This window comes from Brassica rapa, chromosome A05 (assembly GCF_000309985.2).
Source record: "Brassica rapa cultivar Chiifu-401-42 chromosome A05, CAAS_Brap_v3.01, whole genome shotgun sequence".
In the NCBI taxonomy this organism is placed as follows: Eukaryota; Viridiplantae; Streptophyta; class Magnoliopsida; order Brassicales; family Brassicaceae; genus Brassica; species Brassica rapa.
Window position 1 is genome coordinate 21,336,652 of NC_024799.2, and position 21,378 is coordinate 21,358,029.

The window sequence follows — 21,378 nt, forward strand, 5'->3', positions numbered from 1 at the left end:
TACTTTAGCTTGTTAACTGAGGCTATGTATGAAAATCTATTGGCTAGACAAGACACAAACACTTTTGGTACGATCAAATACAAATGACAGCCTACTATAAGAATAAGATTAATCTAAAACTTAGTCCACTGAATCTGGCTAAAAAGTTGTATTAATATGAGGAAAATGGATGGTTTATAGATATTTTGCTTACTAAACCAAAATAAGGAATAAGGTTCCTTTGGATTGAAGTGACAAAATAAAAAAATGGTACTTGCTTCAACATTTGATTTGCAATTTATTCTTCTTTTGTTATAAAGTAGAGCATATTATTTATAAAGCCGAGGAAAATTCGAAACAACTGTTTGGTCATGGTGAGACAAATGACGAAACATCTGAACAAAGTGTTGAAGTTTGAAGTTAAGTTTGGGTGCTTCTATTTTGGTTGCTTACAAGTCTAAGATCTTAATCAAATCACGCATATTAATTTATAATGAGTATGTATCCTATCTTATAAATTAAACGTAGATTTATAAATCATAAGAAAGTTTGTTGTTAGTATGATCATTTTTACTAACATTCAGAACTTAGTATGATCGTCTTGCGGGATTGTTATACGCTGTTGGATTGAAGACTAAGGATACATCGGAAGAAATAGACTAGACCGTGGCCTTAATATTTATTTAGCTTTAACTACACATTTTATCTTCTTCGTTTGTTCCTTTTTCTATTCCTTACAATGAATTCAGCAATATAACATTTTGGGTGAACTGCTCTTCTAACTCATGTTAGCAGATAGACTATTCTTATTATGGTGTTGGCTGGTTTACCACTTTGAACATAGTCTTGAAAGATTTGAGGCTGCCTCGTTCATTGCCCCAAGTGTCGTTGCATTGGAGTTGTGTAGATTTGCCCCCACCTGAAACATGTTGGATATTTTGAATCTATTCAAGATGACGACTACATGTACTAAAATTAATCAAAAATATGGTCCATTGAAATGAATGTAGCTACATGTTATATTAATATGAGCAAATTGGACGGATAATTGTGCTTACAAAACCAGAACAAAGGAATAATTAAGGTTCCAAGATTGAAATGACATTTGAGACCACTCAGTTGTTGTTGTACCTGTTTGTTAAATGAGGATTGTTTGTGTTTCACCAGCGTTCTCTTATAAAGTATATATTTCCGGTTTGGCTTGTTTCTTGTTAGTTTTCACTTTAGGTCGTTGTTTGTAATTGTAGTCTGTTTATCGCTATTAGTTTTTGTCTTTCTTTGTTTCTTGTGTTTCGTTAGAACGTTTTGTCAACAAAAATCTATATATATATATATATAAAGGAGAGTTGTCTCTCTCCTTAGGCTATCCAGCTCAGCAAGGAAGGAGGGGCATTTTAAGACACGTGGCAGCTTCTCTTTTCAATTCACGTTTGGTTTTGCAATGCCCACATCTGTTTTCAATTGATTTAGGAGAGATGATTAATCACGGCCAATCAATGGTTGTTTCGCTTCTGATGAAGTTAACGGGAAACAGAAGCCGTTATGGAGAGCATTCAATCGTCGTTGTTAACTTCCTTCTTAATTCATTTTTACCCAACTCCTTCCACGTTTTCTCATTAAATGCATCTCCTCTGCTTCCAGTCTGTGAATCTTCAGATATAAATAGGTGAGTCTTGATCCCGTAATCTCACAACTTTTCTTTAGCAGAATGATGAACTCCTCTCTCCTCCTTGCTGACTTGAAACCGGTCGCCGTAGCACCACCGTAGAATATTGTCTGAGATTATGGGTGTTGATATACTCTTCCTAGATGCTAAGGTAGTCCCGACGATATTAAATTCAAACCCTTTTAATTTTCCTTTAAGATCTTTGAGCGTTACAATTGACGATAATATAAAAAACATTTGATATACACATCTTTTTAAGTCGAACCTTGTGCAAGCTACCGTCAGTGTCCACCGTTTGAACACTTTCAATTCTGCATTATTTTCATGCGTGGGCACCATTCTCTTCTTAAATGTTAAACTCTCATTTCAATTGCAGGGCGTTTGTTTTTTTTTTTAACGCAACTTCTGGAAAACATTTTTACTTTGAGAAGAAAACTGATGCAGAGAGGTTTTATTTTGACAAGTAAGCGTTCATTCCTGTTTTATTCCACAAACGTTGAGTCTAGATACATATATCATCCACACTTTCGCACAGGTTGTCACGGGGAATACTTCAACCACCTCTTTGTTTGCGGTTTTGAAAAAGTAGAATCTCTGACCATAGGCGAGCTTAACGAGTTTGTAGTAACTGCTCAGCCTCAGGTCATAGTTAACAACTACTCTGTATACGTTCCTTACACATTTCATGCTTCTCTTACCAATTTCCACCATTTATAAGCACAGGCAGTCGAGTTTCTCTGCACAGGCAAGGTCACCAATATTATGACTAATGGCTGGTGCTACATCTCTTGCTCTAAGTGTTCAAAGAAGCTCCAGCGAGGGATCTCATCATTCACATGCATCAGTTGAATGATACCAATGTCGACGTCCTCAGGTTCACAACTTTTCAAATGAGCTCATGTGATTAAGCATCTGCGCGGGTCCACCCCAACCCAGTAGAACAACAACTTATATGGATCCATGTATGTCTTGTCTCTCAGGTGGAGCTTATTGCGGCATATGAAAGTGATGAAGCTGTGTTTGGTGGCTTCAACGGGAAGATGACAAAACTAACTAATATCAGAGCCACTGAAGTTGGGCATCTTTTGGTAAGTCTTACTCTACGCCTCTTATTCAAACCCATGACATTGGTTATTTATTCTATATATGTTGATAGTTTAACTTTGCTCTAATTGGCTGCAGGTGTTGAAAACCTTGAAGACAGTCAGCTCTCTCTGTACATTGCTGACCTTGTGGGCAAGAGTTACATGTTCCAGCTTATGTTGTCCCACTTCAACTTTACTTCCACACATCAGACATCAGACATTATTATCTCTTCCTTTCAAACCTTGGAAATTTGAAGAGACGTCAAGATTCCCTCTTACATGCAGTTGATGCAACCAAATTGACTTACATTACATCCTCATCTTAACTGCAGAAGACTCCACCGAATCATCTTCAATTTCCCTAACGCTGGCTTCCACAGCAAAGAGACTGATTCAGTAAGTAAGTGCATGTTTTGGCATTACTGGTTTTTGTACTGATGTTTTGTCTCGCAGATGATTTTGTATACTGGCTGCTACTGCAAGTTTTAATTAAATAAGCTCAAAAGAACATTTACATAATTCTTTTTTACACTTTCATTTAGATTGGGGGAATTTTTTTCAGACGAGTCAACTTATATGTTTGTTTCAAATAATACGTATATATTCTCTGTCTGCTTTCAAAGTATTATTCAGGCTTACATTTATCAAAAATAACAATATGTGATATATACTGTACTAATCCCAATGGTCAATAATATAAAGCTAAGTTTCAAAGCTTTCACACTTTATCCAATAACAACTCTCTCTTGTGGACAAATGGCAACGATATCAAAAGAAATGAAATTGTCCGATCATACATTCAAATGTTAATTGACAATAAAAATTGTGATCTTCTAACAAATATTAAACTTTGTGTTATAATTAACCGACACTCCGTGCGAAAAATGTGAAGAACTGTTTCTCACAATTTAAAGTTAAAACCTATTATATTTATTAATACAATTTAAAGTAAATTTTCATTTCCAAAAAGAATTAAAATATTTTTTGATCAATAAATAAAATATATTTTAATATAAAATAATTTTATTGTAAACTCACCCGCCCGTAGGGCGGGCCAACCACTAGTAAAATATAAAACCTACTCCTAAAAAAAAATCAAAAAGGTTACAATAACACTATACGCATAATGTGGGCTTTAGAGGAATGAAAGCCCATTTTCCAAATGACTTCCAAGTTCATCGAATAATCGAATTTTCTATTTTTGGGTCAATAATAACCGGTGTTTTTTATAAGAAGTAACAACAAAAATCGACCAATCACAAAGTTACGGGGTTTGCAAAGATAACCGAACTAAATCACTAATCATCGTAAGAAATTTCCAGCGTAGGTTTGAAGTATATTGTTATACACTACGTATACTTCATCCAGTTAAAATAAGCATGGTGTTGACAATATTCATGGACCTTAATAAACAAATTAAAATTGGTTTGCTGTATTCCAGCATGTAAATGAATGTTTGAACTTATGTTTTGCTGTTAACATTTTGAACTTATGTTAAAATTCTTTACTAGTTTAAGGTAGAGACTAGAGATCAGTCGCACATTTTCTAGCTGTAACACGTATATTCAACAAACCCTATATATTTTGATATATAAATAAATATAATAAAACATGATACATGATAGTTATAGTGAAACGAAGAGAAACAGTACACGTTAATAGGTCTTAGGTTAACTTTTATGCCAAAACATATCATATAGCACAGCCATTTTTATTATAAATTAAATTATCATGAATTAATATACGCAAATTGTTTGGCAAAGAAGTTCATCACGGTAAACAAAAAACATTATTATAAATGTTGCCACTAATAATGAATCAATGATTCCTAAGATCTTCCTAAAAATATTAAGTGGAAAGACAAGAAAAAGAATTTCCTAAATCGAGTATGTGCTGTAAAGGTCTAGTTGGCTGCAAAAAGTCAACATTTTGAAAGTCAAACTAATCGGTCTGAAAAAACAAATGTTTTGGTCAATATACTCGTCGGTTGAACATTCATTTCAACTCCAAAACCAAACTAGTTAAACACACAGACAAGAACACAAATTCGATCGAAAGAAACTCTCTTTCCCAATGGATCCGTCGGATTATTTAACCGGTAATAATCCTTCCGACCAACAGAACCAGAAACGACAGCTACAGATCTACGGTCCTCGTCCTTCCCCTCTCAGCGTCCACAAAGACTCTCACAAGATCAAGAAACCTCCCAAGCACCCTGTTCCGCCTCCTCAGCATCATCACCGCGACCAAGCTCCGCTCTACGCTCCTCGAGAGCCGGTGGTTATCTACGCCGTCTCCCCGAAAGTCGTGCACACCACAACCTCCGATTTCATGAACGTCGTCCAGCGTCTCACCGGGATCTCCGCCGGGGTCTTCCACGAATCCGGAAACGGCGGAGATGTATCGCCGGCGGCAAGACTCGCCGCGACGGAGAATGCTAGCCCAAGAGGAGGAAAGGAACCGACGGCGGCGGCGGCTAAAGAAGAGACGGTGGAAATCGCTACGGCTATGGAAGAAGCAGCTGAGTTCAGTGGCTATGCTCCGGGAATACTCTCGCCGTCTCCGGCTATGCTGCCGACAGCTTCCGCCGGAATATTCTCGCCGGGATGGTTTTCTCCGTCGGGATTAATGAGCCCGTTTATTCTTTATAGTCCTAGTTATGCTAGTTTGGTTGCTTCACCAACGTTTGCTGATGTCTTTAGTAGTCATATTTGGGATCTTTAGAGAAATTGTTTTTAGATTTTTATGTAATTTTTATTCATTTTAACATGAGCCCAAAGGGGTTAAGATGAGAGCTTTGTGTCTTTGTAATGGAAAACTATAACATCTTCATTCAACTTCAAAATTTCACACAAATAGATTCCTAGACCTAAGATACTATATTAAGGAAGTAGTAGTAATAGTTCTATGTTTCTTCATGTGGCTGCAACAGTAGAGTTCCATGTTCCTCCAATCAATGTACCAACTCTCTCTCCTTTGATGGCTTTCGCGATGTTTCCAGGCTCAGACAGATTAAAGACCACAACTACAAGAGTCACAAACCAAATAAACATCATTGACGTATAAGTTTCTTCATGTGGTTTAAAGGTTTGAGAGAGTGTTTGTGAAGAGCAAACCTGGGATGTTGTTTTCTTGGCACAAAGTGATAGCAGTCATATCCATCACGGAGAGATCCTTTGAGGTTACTTCTTGGTAAGTTAGTGACTCGTGGAGGCGAGCGTTTGGGTTTCTCTTGGGATCATCGTCGAAGACTCCATCTACATTTGTTGCTTTCAGTACTACTTCTGCGTTAACTGTTGTCAAAAAAGGGAGGAGAGTGTGTTAATGAAATCATTGGAGAAAAGTTAGAAGCAGAAACCATCTTTTCTTTAAACTTACTCTCAGCACATCGAAGAGCTGCTGCAGTATCGGTTGTGAAGAACGGATTGCCTGTTCCGGCTGCGAATATCACAACCCTGCCTTTTTCTAGATGTCTAATGGCTCGTCTTCTGATGTAAGGCTCTGCGACTTCCGACATGCGGAAAGCGGTTTGAACACGTGTTGGGATGCCGATGCTCTCCATTGTCGCTTGGAGAAATATTGCGTTCATCACAGTTGCCAGCATCCTGTCAAAATTTAGATGAACCAAATGAGACCAAACACAAGATTTCGTTTGGGGTAAGAGGAACAAGAAGACTATAATAGAAAGTTGAGGAAAAATAAAACATATTATACAATACCCGATGTAATCAGCAGAGGAGCGGTCAAGGCCACTGCACCCAGCCCAGGTGGATCCACGGAAGATGTTTCCTCCTCCAACAACAATCGCAACCTGTAGTTAAAAGCGTAAGAAGATCAGGACAGAGCATACAGAACCTTGCAATGCCCAGGACCCAAACTCATCATCATCCTTTCACGTATGTTTAAAGCACAACCCTCCACCTCAAAACTTAACCTCATGTTTCTTGTAAGTTTGAACTAAACTTAGTTCTCAACACTCAACAACAAACACACTTTGCAACTTCTCATCATTACTTCTGGTACTAAACATTTCCTTTTAATCATATATACTTTGTCAATCAACATGTCTAGGAAAGAGTGTAAACCATAACACCCCTAGCTCCTTAGAAGTGCAACCCAATCACAGCTAGAACAAAACAAATGTTTTGGATAATAAACCTCAATGCCAAGACGAGTCACTGCTGCAACCTCCCTTGCAATCGCCATAGTAACCTAAAAAAAAAGAGTAGCGAGAAACTGAATGAGACATATGAAGCAGGAAAACAAGAGAACAGAGAAAAGAAAAAAGAAGAAACCTTTGGATCGATATTCTGCTCCTCGTCTCCAGCAAGAGCTTCTCCACTGACTTTAAGCAAAACCCTTCTCCACTTAACCGGTGGCTTAGATGTTGTTCCATCAAAGGAAGGCATTCCAGGATACGATGACTGCCCCTTTAACCCACTGAAAAATAACAGGCCAAGGTTAAGATTCCTTTAACCAAAAAAGATTGAATTTTGCAATATAACTAATCAAATCCAAAAAAAAAAAGTGACTTCACTGACGCATTTTAACAAACACCTGGTGGACGTAAAAGATTAAGAATACCTCCCGTTCATGGACTCTGGAGTTGAACCGTTGTTCGATGACGAAGACGAAGAGCAGCTGATAAGTAGACGCCTACTGAAGTTCTGTTCGGAGAAGAAATTACGATGGCGAGGCGTGAGAGGGACGAAAGAGGTTCGGGAAATAGAAGAAGAAGTTGAGATTGGGGAGTAGGAAGTGAGGGGCAACGGAATCGCCATTGCTGGAGAAATAAAAGATGCTTTCAGTAGAGAAGCGTTGCCGGCAAGGTGAAGAAGGGGTTTGAGTTTTGGGAAGATAAGGTCTGGTTCGAATGTAATTTACTTACCTTATTGAATTTGTCGTTCTCAGCTGAACAGTGTTTTGATTTTTTTTTTTTTTTGTGAAATAAAATATTTAAGAAGAAAAACATCACTATATTTAATGTTATCTTATTATATATAGGAAAAAATAAACCGAATTTCTTAAAGTGACATGCATATTGAGTAATTTATAAAATTTTATACATGTCTAAACTAAAAGCATGATTTCAACACATGTTATATCAAAATCCTAAAGTTTGGTATTGTTTTTGAACTTATCAAATTAGATGTTGCAGATTAATATGTATTGCACTATACTTTTAAAATTAACTATTGTTTTGAATCTTTTGATAATCGCTTAATTTTAATTTATATACTCTCTATTCTTAGAAGATAAACGTTCTAAAATATCTATTTGTTTCGAAAAAATGTATATTTGAATTGTAAAATTTTCAAAGAATTATACTTTTTGAAATACTATTGGTTGGGAATTGTGAAAATTGGTAAATTAAAATATTCATTATCAAAATTTATTATATTTCTTAATATATCTAATACATAGTGCTGGGAATATGAATCATTATCCGCAGGCCCCGTCCCATTTGACCCGCTGCGGGGCGGGTGCGGGTCGAGTGATTTGAAAAATTTGGTTCGCGGGTGCGGGTGCGGGTTGAGTGATTTTTATGTGGGCCGGGTGCGGGTCAGCCAAAATTCAGTGCGGGTACCCGCCAACCCGCAAAAACTAAAAAAAAAAGATTTTTTTTTAAAATATTATTTTTAAATAGAAAATTTTTAAAAAATAATTTAATTTTTAATTATAAATAGATTAATATTTATTATTTTTAATAAAAAATATTTAAAATATTAAATTTTATTGTTATTTTTAATAAAAATATTTAAAATATTAAATTTTATTGTTATTTTAATAAAAAATATTTAAATTAATAATTTTTAATATTATTAATATTATCCGCGGGTCTAGCGGATCACCCGCGGGTTTTAGCGGGGCGGGTGCGGATTTCATATTTTCTTCTTGCGGGTCAAGCGGGTCAAATTTTTTGAGTAAAAAAAATCAGTTTACCCGCGGGTTGGCGGGTCAGCGGGGCGGGTTTTACCCACATAAACATAATTTTTTTAGGAACATATAAATATTTTAGAATAATTTTTAATTTGGAAAACAAGCATAACACGTAATGACGTAAATGGGTAGGAAAACTATAAAAAGAAAACTATTTTGTCCTGATCACCTTAGTACCTCTAAGAACTACCTCTAAAAACTAAGAACATGTTTATTACAGGTCTCTTAGGTTGAGTCTCTTAACATAACATAAAATACAGTCTTTTAGCTTTTAAGGGCAACATTATCGGTGGTGGAGGGAGAGTTCTTAAGCATGGACCCCACCACATTTTCTCAATTACTGTGCCACAATGTCCCAATATAAGGAACGTTTGCACTGAGTCCTTAGCATTGTTTGCGGACCCCACGACACATGGCGGTCCGCTATTGATTTATTTATTTTTTTTATTTTTTTTTAAAACCAAAAAAAAAAAAGATTGTGAGGACCAAAAAAACAGGACCACCAATAATGTTGTCCTAACCAAAAAAATTTAAGAGACGTCTCTTAATAAGAGACCTACAATAAATATGCTCTAAGAGATCTAGCTAATGAGATGATCCAAGCAGTACTTGTACAATCACTTTGACGAACCTAAAAGATGGAGACAACTGAGAAAACACGATGGAAGTGGCTAACGGATTAGCTATATGTCCTTGTCAATGTTTTACAACAAGTTCACGTTTTAAAAGTTAACCTACAATAACATTGTTAGAAGACTAGAATTAGATTCCTTTCTTCGCAATTACCTAAAATTGTCTAACACTAAAGCTCAATGTTTCAGATATTCTTAGGAAAAGTTAAAAGTAAGAAAATCAAACAAATACTACGGCCAGAAAGAAAAAGAAATCTTAAACACTTCTTAGTAAAAATGGTCAAGAATTATAGGTTACTTAAATTCTTGTCTTCCTTTTCCTGTTCTTTTAAAGTTTAAACCTTCCTTCAAAAACAAGTCACCATTCTTTAAGACATTTAAAGCTCTGCCCTGTGTGTTCCTTTTAGAGAAATTATATACGACCAGGTTTCCACATACACAAATATATAATCTATTTTCTTGTGGTAGAAGCAACCCAGTAATGGATACCGAAAAAGGCTATCCCAGAGGTTTCAGAGCCGACAGTATACGATCAGAAACCGGCCGTGGTAGCTTCCGGTCAGATAGTATGCAGTTCGATGAGCCACACGAGCTACCACAAGAGAATTCGACTAATCTCGTCCTCTTCAAGCACATAGACAGTGGTAACTTGGACGCCACGAAAGCTTTCTTGGACCGAAACCCTGAGGCTTTAACCGCAAGCTTAACCTCTAACGGAGACAGACCGATCCACAAAGCTGTTTTGTCTGGTCACATCAAGATCGTGGAAGAGATCGTTAAACGAATTCACGATCCAGTGCAAGAGTTGGTGATCAAGAACGATGACGGTTACACGGCGCTTGCTTATGCTGCGACAGGTGGCATTGTCAGAATCGCAGAGTGTTTGGTGAAGAAATGCCCTCGTTTGGTTAGTGTTCGGAATGCTAAAGAACATATACCGATCGTGCTGGCTTCCTTATACGGTCACAAAGATTTGGTTCGGTATCTTTACAGTCACACACTTCTCAGTGATCTTGATCCTTGTGATGAGTTAGATGAACACAAGGGCAAGAACGGAGCGATGCTCGTGACAAACTGTATTGTCGATGGACTGTATGGTGAGTTCCTAATGATATATAGACATTTAGATGTACTATATGTTCATATGATGTGGCTAATGTGACAGTATATATGAAGGTATTGCTTTGGATCTGATTCAGAGGTATCCTCAGCTGGCTTATACTAGAGACAGCGATAACGATACAGCGATCATTGCGCTTGCTCAATCGCCTTGTGCGTTCCCTAGCGGTACCAATCTTGCGTTTTGGCAACGTTGGGTATATTCTTGTGAGTATTATATGAAAGATTAAAATATAGTGTGGAGTTATTAGGCTTTAACTTTAGATATAGTTAAACTTATGGTTTAAATTTCTTACAGGTATTCACATAGAGAAGATTAATAACCCTCATGACGGTCTGAATGATTATCACCATCAATACAAGAAACCACAAGATCATAATTGGATTCAAGAGAAACTGTTAAAATACCTCAGATTTTTTTGTAAGCATCTCATATCATTAGCCCTAGTTGTTGATTTTGATCGGTCTTAAATGATAATGTTTTTTTTTTGTTGACAGTTCCACACATAAGAAAAGTATACAAACTAAAGCTAGGGCATGCTCAAGCGAAAGAGATACTAAACTGTATCTGCCAAGAGATACCTAACTTCGACGCCAGTCAACAGAAGAACGCCGGTCTCAACCAAGCTCTCTTCAAGGCGGTAGAGAATGGTATTGTCGAGTATATCGAGGAAGTGATGAAGCATTATCCTGATATCGTATGGTTCAAAGATAATTATGGTCTTAACCTCTTTTTCTATGCGGTAAGCCATAGGCAAGAGAAGATCTTTAGCCTCATTTACAAAATGGGCGCCAAGAAAAACATCCTTGCTACAGCTTGGGACAAACTCCATAATAATATGCTTCATCACGCCGCGTATAAAGCCCCAGTTTCAAGGCTTAATCTCATTCCTGGTGCTGCTCTTCAGATGCAAAGAGAACTACAGTGGTTTAAGGTGATACATAGTTCTATATAACTGTTTCTTGCAGCACAAGAAACTAGGTATAGTTTTTTATATGCAACAAGGAATCTGGAATTACAATTCTGTCTCGTAGAAACCTGTTGATTCTAAAATGACTTAAATCTTAGTGCATCAGTAAAATGATAATCAATATACAAACTCTAAATATATATTTATTTAATCAATATACAAACTCTAAATATATATTTATTGTAATGTCTTTTTTTCTAAGATTCCCTTGTTTTTTCGTGTTTAATTCGCGTTTGTTCACAACATAATATAATATTGATGTCTTGTTTCCAGGAAGTGGAGAGGCTAGTGCAACCGAAGCATCGAAAAATGGTTAACTTGAAGCAGAAGAAAACTCCACAGGCTCTCTTTAAAGACCAGCACAAGGAGCTAGTGGACCAAGGAGAGAAGTGGATGAAAGACACAGCCACTTCTTGCACAGTCGTCGCAGCTCTTATCACCACAATGATGTTCTCCTCCGCCTTTACTGTCCCCGATAGTTACAACGGCCAGGGCAGACTCTTCATGATCTTCCTAATCTCAGACGCTATATCTCTCTTCACCTCATGCATGTCTCTGCTCATGTTCCTCGGCATTCTTAAGTCTCGTTACCGCGAGGAGGACTTCCTTAGATCGCTTCCGACGAAACTGATCGTGGGTCTTGCGACTTTGTTTCTCTCGATGACGACAATGATGGTGAGTTTTGTCGTGACGCTTATGACTCTGGTTAGAGGGAAAACGCCGTGGGTTTCGGCTCAGTTTATGGTTCTCGCGGTTGTCCCCATTGGGATGTTCGGTGTTCTTCAGTTTCCTGTGCTACTTGAGATCTTCTGCTCGACTTACTTCCCTAAGGTTTTTGATAAGCCTCGCGAGTCTCGGCGAGTGTCTAAGCTCTGCTGGAGAAAATGATGTTGATATGAATATTTATCACTCTAGCCAATGTTGTGGAACACATGAGCCGCAGCTACTTCGTCAACGAGATGTGATCAGAAGTTTGCTCGACCCAGTTTTCTATTCAGTTTGATAAAATTAAGTTTTTCTTCTGTGACTAAAGAAATTTTTCAAATAATGGAGAAATAAAAAGATGATTTTTTTCTACAAGTAGAAGTATCAGATGCTCTTGGAGAATCACAGGACTATGTTCAAAATGAGTGTTCATTCTAGAAAATGGAATACGTTCTTTCTGCTCAAGCTTCTATGTGTGACATGAAATTCATCTACTTCTTTGGTTATTTAGTAGAGCAATTGTCATATAACGATATGTTATTGTGATATAAAAATATATGCGTTCACATCAAAAATATATTACACCGTTTCGATCAGTTTAACCAGTCGTATGTTCATCTGATCAAGATTTATAGTTTGGTGATATATGTTAGTGTCGTGTCACTGATCGGCTCACTAAGTCGGAGATATAATGGATATGTTGTTAAAAAGAACAGAGAAGCGGTTATGAACAATTTTGTGACGATTTGAAACATTGTTCATCTCTATAATATTAATTGAGAAGTCAATTTTTTATGTGTCGATCTCATGTTAATTCTCACTATGGTTGATTACACTGATACCTTAAATAAATTAAAAATATTACATTTAAAATACTATTATTCATTTAGTTTTCTTTTTAAAATTTTCCAAAAAACATATACATATAATAAAGATGTATTGTTTATAAAGTTGAAAAACGAATTGAAAAAAATGTATATATAATATGATTTCAGAAAAAAGAAAAGTTCACAAAATAGTAATATTATATTTAAAAATATTTAAAAAATAACATAAAATATACTTTTGAAGTAATAAAAGACTTTCTTTATATCTATATTTTATTAGATGAAAAATATAAATTTGTATATAATGTGATTTCACTAAAAACAATTTACAAAGATAATCCTGATATTAGAAAAATAAATATTGTTTCTTTTAAAATATAATTTTAAACAATAGCAAAATATTCAAAGTAATAGAAATATATATATATATATATATCTGTTTTATTAGATGATTACATAAAATAATTAAGTAACATAAATTGATATATGTTTAACTGACTAAAAAAAGTTTATAATTAATATTATTGAAATTTTTTATTTATTTTTCATATATTTAGTTTACTATAATATTTATATTTGTGGAACTTAATAGAACCATAATAAATTTACCAAAGAAAATATGAATTCTCATTTTTAAGATTATTTAAAATAAATTTCAGTTTCCATTCAATAAATAAGAGTCGTAAAGCTATTTAGAATTTATAAAATATTTTAACTATTGTAAATATTCATATATGTGTTCATCAGCTTCCAAAAATGTATCAGATATTTATGCATGTAATTTCCTATAGATCATTGCTTTATTTTCTAATATTTTTTAAAAAACATCAACATATAATTTGATAAATATTATGAAAATACATGCACATTTAAACGATAAAAAATTGATTTGATTTGACTTAATTATAATAAAAAAAATTATAGTTCATTTTGAATTTGAAAGAATATATGTAACTCAATATACTCACAAAATGAGTGATTCGACTAATCTTATATCCAAAATTATAGATTTAATTACGATAAGAATATATAATTTTATAAGAATAGTAATTTATTTTATAAATATAAATCATAGGATTACTCAAAACATATTAAAATGAAAATAAAATATTAACTAACTATTGCAATTTATTTCTTTTGTAAAATTTATATATATGCATGAGACTTCAAAATATTATCGTTATATTAATTTATGTAATTATCAGACACTTTTGTTAAATTTTTTTATTTCATTATAAACGTAATATATCTTAAGTTATAAATAATCTTGATAAAATATATTTACATATCTAAGACAACAACCACCTAAATGCAAATATGAACTTAATCAAAATTTTAATATATTTAGAATAAAAAATATTGCAGTTGAATTTAGAGATGCAATCTAATTTACCCAAATGATAACTTAATCGACTGTAAAAACAACAAAACTGATTAGATATAACATACATAAATTCATATGTATAATTAAAATAATATAATATTATTATTATACATGATGCATACAGACTCTAAATTAATTTAAAAGTAAAAATAAACAGAAATTAGTTATTATAGTATATTTACTTTAGAAATATTTATATCTGTGCATGAGCACGGGAAAATCACATAGTATTTTTGTGTGTTTTAAACGTCAGAAATTCAGCAAATGTCTTTTAGAATTTTAATTTTGGAAACTATAGAATATTATATAAATATATAAACTTGTAATTCTCAATATTTCTTATTGGAATTGTTCAAATTGTAACAAATTACAAAAAAAAAAAAAAGATCTTTGGGTGAAATTGTAGGCCCTTGGAAAGGAAAGATGTAAATAACTTTGCTTTGCTTCCAATACAATGTCACTAGTCAACAACATATTCATCTGAACGTACGTATATGTGTAATTCTATGTGCGTAAATATTGATACTGTATGAACACAAATGAAGAAACATCATGTTTGGGATAAGATACTTTTATATTGAATATATATAAAATGGTGTTGTTATATAACAATATCTTGAATCATACCAAAAAAAAAGTATATCTTAAATCATACGTAGCGATGGGTGCAAGGCTCCTATCAAAAGCATTTTTTGAACTTTCAAGTCCCCACCTTCTTTCAGCTCATCTGTTCAGCTTTTCTTTCATGTCCTCTGATCGACACATGTCCTTCCCTATCTTCGTCTTTCTTAGTGTTAATGAAGCTTAGAAGTTAATTAATAAAAAAAGACCAAAATAGCAATAAATCAAGTTTTTGTTCCTAAATTAGCACTCAAAGCCAAAAGTCACAAAAATAGCACTCACGGGGTGGGGTTTAGGGTTTAGAATTTAGGGTTTAGGGTTTAGAGTTTAGGTTTTAGGGTTTAGAGTTGAGAAGTGAGGTTTTGGGGATAAGATTTCAAATTTTGAAAAATAAAAAAATTTAAATTTTTCAAAAGATAAAATGCTATTTTGGTCATTTTAGTGTTTGAGTGCTATTTTTGTGATATAAACTTAGAAAAGTGCTATTTTGGAGATTTGCCCTTAATTAATTACACTATTTAATTTCATACTGTTAGTGGATTTATCTATTGTTTTTTTTTTGTGTAAATGTTAAATTTTATACCAATTTTTGACTTTTCGAGAGAAGTTACAAAGAAATTAGTAGCAGAAACATTTAAAAACTAAACAGCAGTGAAAAACTAAAAATGTAAAACACAACAGATGATGAGGAAACCATAGAAAGAAGCAAAACGAGATTGCCATCACCTCGTCCTTTGTCTTGAAAAGCTATGAACCAAAGAGTCGGAATCGCATTGGTGGGCTTCTAAGTCGCCGCGAGCTACAGAGATGGTCAGTCCTCAAAACCACTCCGCTCCTACAGCTTCATCGAGAGCACACCTCAACTATCCTGCAAAATCAGTGCACACAACATCGACCCTTTATGAAGACTCAAACGGATGCATTCGGAGAAGACGACCCATCCCAATCGAAACTGGAGGCTGAGGATAAAGGAGCAGCGGAATGCCTCAGCTGATCCGATCTAGCCAAAGCCTGTGCCGCATGGATAGCGACTCCGCACAGCCACACGAGAAGACAACTCATCCATCGAGACCCTCCACTTGAGAAAGAGTTGCTGCTCCCCAAGACGCCAGTTGAAAAAAAATGTCGTTCTACGTCAAAAACTCCTGGAAGTTTACACAACACCAGCCGTTGCTTGTTCCTGGATTTATCTATTGTTCATTAGTCCCTCATGATCAGATCAAGAACTCCTGGATTTATCTATTGTTCATTAGTCCTTCATGATCAGATCATATACTTGTTCCTCACACGACATTCTCTTAATTTTTATTATGATCTTAATCGAACTAGTGCCGTTTATACATGTTTTACATAAGCGACTATTTTACAAGCTTTAGCAGGTTAATTTAATTTAGATCAAATGCGTCAAATGTATCCATCCGTGAAAAAGACGTGACAGTCTACCCACAGAAATAGTTATAATTGATATGAATCTAACCATCTATTCCTTGATTTATTAGATTTTGTTTTCTTTCGCCAACCACGACCAAGTTCCTGACAATTTTAGATTTTCCTTCTCATCTAAGGTATTCAAAGATTATTCACAAGTTGTCAGAATATAAAATGAACTTAAGCTGATTAAGTGGTAGTTGTTTCTACACTAATCTCAGTTAGCTAAACCACAAAATCAAGATTAGTATATATTGGGATAAACCAGTAATAAATACAAATTCCAAACACTAAAAAGTTTGGTGGGAGCAGTTCTTGAAAGGACCTCTAAACCTTGCAACCCATGTATCAATGTATTATTGTGCTAGCTGTCTTGTTGGATTGCCTTATCTTCCCCTTACTTTGCCACCAAGGTTTATAAACACGTTATATATATATTTGTAGTATTATCAATTTTTGATTGTTAATGGCAACGGTTGCTTTGTTACTAAATACGTCATTAGGACACTTGGTTATGTTTAATAGTATACTATACCCTTTTTTTTTGGCAAAACCAGAAAATTCCAGTTGAAACAAGTGTTAACTAATCATGAATGCATGCCCTACACCAATAGTAAAATACAATTAGTGGCTCAACGTTTTTTTTTTTTTTGCTAAAACTTAATGGCTCAACGTTGTCGAATAAAAGAACCAACGACTTAACTTTCAGATTTTTTGTTTTGCTTAATCAAGTGAGATATATATGCGCCTTGATGTATTTTAATTTTCTTGTAACCGGCTATATTTTGTTTAAAACAATATAATTTTGAAAAGAATTATGGTTTTCTTTACAAAGAAATGATTAAAGTTTGGTGAACATATTTCAATCCTAAGAAAGTTACAAACTGAGAAAGTACTCTTAACTAAAGCGTGCAATATTATCCGTAATGGAAATCATATTTTTAAAAAACATCTATACGTTAACAGATTCAATTTAAAATGTTTTGACAATGCATCTTCGATGTTATGTTATAGACCAAATATGTATATATATATATATATATATATATTAGTTGAAAAGGTGGGTGTGCAAAATACAGTTATTTTATTTCCACAAAAACAAAAATAGAAACAATGAAAATATGATATAAGAAGATTAAAAGAGACGTTATGTCTCACCTATATTGCTCCCTCCTCTCTTTTCAAATTCGAGTGTCTAAATCCCCAAGCTTTAAATGGCAAACCCTCCCGCCGCTGCCGTTGCAACCTCTGCAACCGGAGACACTCGGCGTCGCCTCTCAGCTTCCATGTAAGCACATATATTACTCTCTTATTATATATCCATAAGTTGTTCAATATCAGCTGAAATAACTCGTCTAAAAGTTGTGTTTGTTGTTTATAACTGCGAAGCAGTGAAGCAATATGCAAGAGAAGGTTCCGGAGAAACAGCAAAAGCGGTGGCAGATCGGATATGGTGAAACCTTTTAATATCCTCAATTTTCCGACACAAGACAAAAACAGTAGTTGTTGTTGCAGCGTGTTTCAGATCGTGAAGGTTCTCTTGTGTATCCTTTTATCGGCTACTCTCTTCACCATCATCTATTCCCCTGAAGCTTATCATCATTCCCTTTCCCACTCTTCTAGGTAGGTTTTGAAATTTACATATTTGAATATTTGATGATTTATTCTATAAATACCGTTAGTGATCGATCAAAGTAACGTTTAAAAGAATTCTATCAAACCAATAGAAGTTCTGTTTTTTTTTTTATATACTAACACGACCATATATGGAAATTAGATGGATATGGAGAAGACAAGATCCAAGATATGTCTCGGACCTGGAGATAAGTTGGGACGATGTGACCAAAACCATTGAGAGCGTTCAAGAAGGCCGTACGATTGGTGTCTTAAATTTCGATACGAAAGAGATCCGACGGTGGAGAGATGTAGCCAAGACTAAAGACAACGAGGATGATGAAAACGTTGTTGAATTAGATTTAGAGCATGCAGATAAGAACGTGACTTGGGACGCACTCTACCCAGAGTGGATCGATGAGGAGCAAGAAAAAGATGTCCCTGTTTGTCCTAACCTCCCAAAGATCAAAGTGCCTACAAGAAGACTAGATCTGGTCGTTGTGAAGCTTCCTTGTCGGAAAGAAGGAAACTGGTCAAGAGACGTCGCGAGATTGCATCTACAGATGGCAGCAGCAACGGTGGCAGTTTCGGCGAAAGGGTTCTTCAGAGGTCACGTGATGTTTGTCTCGAGATGTTTCCCGATACCGAATCTATTTCGGTGTAAGGATCTCGTGTCTCGGAGAGGTAATGTTTGGTTGTATAAACCTAATCTTGATACCTTGCGAGACAAGCTTCAGCTTCCTATAGGTTCTTGTGAGCTCTCTCTTCCTCTCGGCATCAAAGGTGAAACAAATAATCCCTAATTAACTTTTTTTTTAGATTTGGATATGAATCATGCGAAGTTAATAAAGAAATATCATAAAATATCACTAAAACATTTTTTAATCAAAAAATAGTATAAAATGGGGGAAATTCTCAAATTAGCATTAATTAAAAGTTTTTTAAAGAACTATTATATTTTATATTTGATTTTGAATTTAGTGATAAAGTTTAGAGTTTAATATATTTTATGGGTGGGGTTATGATAAGGATTTATAATTTGGAATAATTTAGTTATTTTACCACTTAGGGGGCGACTGGTTTTTCCGATACCACCTGCAAACGCAGCTTTTGCGGTTGGTAGCGGTTGTCGGCGGTTTGCAACAATCACTCAAATCGCTCTAAACCGCTTCAAACCGCTCCGAATCTCATAAATTCAAAAGCTGGTTGCAGCTTTGGCGGTTGCGGGCGGTTGCGGAAGGGTAATTTTTTTTTTTTTTTTAAAACAATATATATACAAAGGTAAAAAAAATTAATAAAAAATTTAAAATTGAAATTATGAAAATATTAAAATATATCTATTATATTTTAATTAATATTATAAAATTTTATAATAAAAACAATTTCAATAAATTTTCAAAAATTAAAATTATAACTTTCTAAATATAAATTTTATATTTATTATAATTTTATGATTTTTGATATTTTTATAATTATATTAAATATAAATATTGTTAATTTATTATTTGACAATTACCGCATTTGGTAGTTAACCAGTCATAAGTCACCCGCAAACGCACCAATTTTTAACCGCAGTACCAGTCGTACAAATCTCTTAAAACCGCTAGAAACCGCAATCGTCTGCATCCACAAATTCCCGCAACCGCTGCGTTTGAACCTGTCAGACCCTAGTTAATGTTAATTTAGAAAAAAGTTGTGTGCTATTTTTATTATATATTTTTGGTAAGTTATGTTTTGTTCCATGTATTTACAGAGAGACCAACCTTAGGAAACCCTAAAAGAGAAACTTACGCAACAATTCTTCATTCTGCTCACGTTTACGTCTGTGGAGCCATCGCGGCGGCTCAGAGCATAAGACAGTCAGGCTCAACGAGAGACCTCGTGATCCTCGTCGATGAAAACATCAGCGGTTATCACAGGAGTGGACTCGAAGCCGCTGGTTGGCAAATAAGGACGATACAGAGGATTCGAAACCCTAAAGCAGAGAAAGACGCTTACAACGAGTGGAACTACAGCAAGTTCAGACTATGGCAACTCACTGATTACAACAAAATCATCTTCATAGATGCAGATCTCTTGATCTTGAGAAACATCGACTTCTTGTTCTCCATGCCTGAGATCTCGGCTACAGGAAACAATGGCACTCTGTTTAACTCGGGAGTTATGGTGATCGAGCCTTGTAACTGCACGTTTCAGCTTTTGATGGAACATATAAACGAGATTGAGTCGTACAACGGTGGAGATCAAGGTTACTTGAACGAGGTGTTCACGTGGTGGCATCGGATACCGAAACACATGAATTTCTTGAAGCATTTTTGGGTTGGGGATGAAGATGACGTGAGGCGCAAGAAAACGGAGTTGTTTGGAGCAGAGCCTCCTATTCTTTATGTTCTTCATTACCTGGGGATGAAGCCATGGTCTATGTTACCGTGACTATGACTGTAACTTCAACTCCGACATATTCGTTGAGTTTGCGACAGATATTGCTCACCGACGATGGTGGATGGTCCACGACGCAATGCCACAGGTATGTTAGATACATCACACGACCAAATCTTTGTCTTAAACCCTAATGTACTCATTACACACATCATTTTTATAGCATTTTTCTAACATCAAACAATTATTCTATTATTCAAATTGGAGGTAATTTAAATAACATTACTTTTATAGCATTTATATAGACAATTATTTTGTTTCTTTAATTGGAAAACATATTAATCTAAGAAATTTTGAATTTAGATATAACATTTTTCTCTATTTATACCAAAATTGAGGTGAGTTGGTAAAGGTGTGATGATGTATTGTAGGAGCTTCACCAATTTTGTTACTTGCGATCCAAGCAAAAGGCTCAGCTGGAATATGATCGCCGGCAAGCCGAGGCTGCGAACTATGCCGACGGCCACTGGAAAATTAGAGTGAAGGACCCGAGATTCAAGATTTGCATCGATAAATTGTGTAATTGGAAAAGCATGTTGCGGCATTGGGGAGAATCAAACTGGACCGACTACGAGTCTTTTGTACCAACACCACCGGCCATCACCGCCGTCCGGAAAACCTCGCTTCCCGGCCATAACTTGTGACGAGATTATTATAAACATATATATATATATATTAATGAATTTTCATTAATATATTTTTGCCTGTGAAATTAGGTAAATATCAGATGTATAACTAATTTTTCCTATATTTTTTCTTTTAATTGGAAAAAACTGTTTTTTTGTTTCTTTTTTAGATTTTTTTTATATAAAATTTCAAATTTATTGATCAAAAGGTAAAAACATTTACAAAAGAATATGCTTGGTAAAGTATATAACTACTCTACTTTAGAAGAAACTTTTAAACACTAAGGCAAATTGAGAAACTTCAAACCATCTCCGTCAACCCTTCCAACTTGTGTTCCCCTC

The 21,378-nt window shown here is 34.9% G+C and overlaps 4 protein-coding genes across 4 annotated transcripts; 3 read left to right on the forward strand and 1 right to left on the reverse strand.

Moving 5' to 3' along the window:
* Window positions 1-3: 3 nt before the first annotated feature.
* On the forward strand, window positions 4-5,575 carry LOC103869534 (protein MKS1). The gene is made up of 5 exons (XM_033292916.1): window positions 4-2,108; window positions 2,181-2,287; window positions 2,369-2,519; window positions 2,626-2,733; window positions 2,828-5,575. Exon 5 carries the CDS (start codon window positions 4,804-4,806, stop codon window positions 5,452-5,454), a length of 651 nt encoding a protein of 216 aa, XP_033148807.1. The 5' UTR covers window positions 4-2,108; window positions 2,181-2,287; window positions 2,369-2,519; window positions 2,626-2,733; window positions 2,828-4,803; the 3' UTR covers window positions 5,455-5,575.
* Window positions 5,471-7,626, reverse strand: LOC103869536 (uridylate kinase). Its single transcript, XM_009147619.3, has 7 exons — window positions 7,315-7,626; window positions 7,026-7,170; window positions 6,889-6,942; window positions 6,450-6,541; window positions 6,109-6,335; window positions 5,847-6,023; window positions 5,471-5,755 (listed from the first exon to the last, which is right to left on the reverse strand). Exons 1-7 carry the CDS (start codon window positions 7,509-7,511, stop codon window positions 5,646-5,648), a joined length of 1,002 nt encoding a protein of 333 aa, XP_009145867.1. The 5' UTR covers window positions 7,512-7,626; the 3' UTR covers window positions 5,471-5,645.
* A 230-nt stretch (window positions 7,627-7,856) lies between these two features.
* Window positions 7,857-14,063, forward strand: LOC103869538. The gene is made up of 5 exons (XM_009147621.3): window positions 7,857-10,399; window positions 10,479-10,628; window positions 10,720-10,842; window positions 10,920-11,356; window positions 11,666-14,063. Exons 1-5 carry the CDS (start codon window positions 9,784-9,786, stop codon window positions 12,278-12,280), a joined length of 1,941 nt encoding a protein of 646 aa, XP_009145869.1. The 5' UTR covers window positions 7,857-9,783; the 3' UTR covers window positions 12,281-14,063.
* A 1,173-nt stretch (window positions 14,064-15,236) lies between these two features.
* LOC103869539 (UDP-glucuronate:xylan alpha-glucuronosyltransferase 1) lies at window positions 15,237-21,198 on the forward strand. The gene is given in 6 exon segments (XM_009147624.3): window positions 15,237-17,645; window positions 17,750-17,980; window positions 18,135-18,754; window positions 19,725-20,389; window positions 20,391-20,498; window positions 20,782-21,198. Coding segments are annotated over 6 exon segments (1,971 nt in total). The 5' UTR covers window positions 15,237-17,571; the 3' UTR covers window positions 21,055-21,198.
* Window positions 21,199-21,378: the final 180 nt, after the last annotated feature.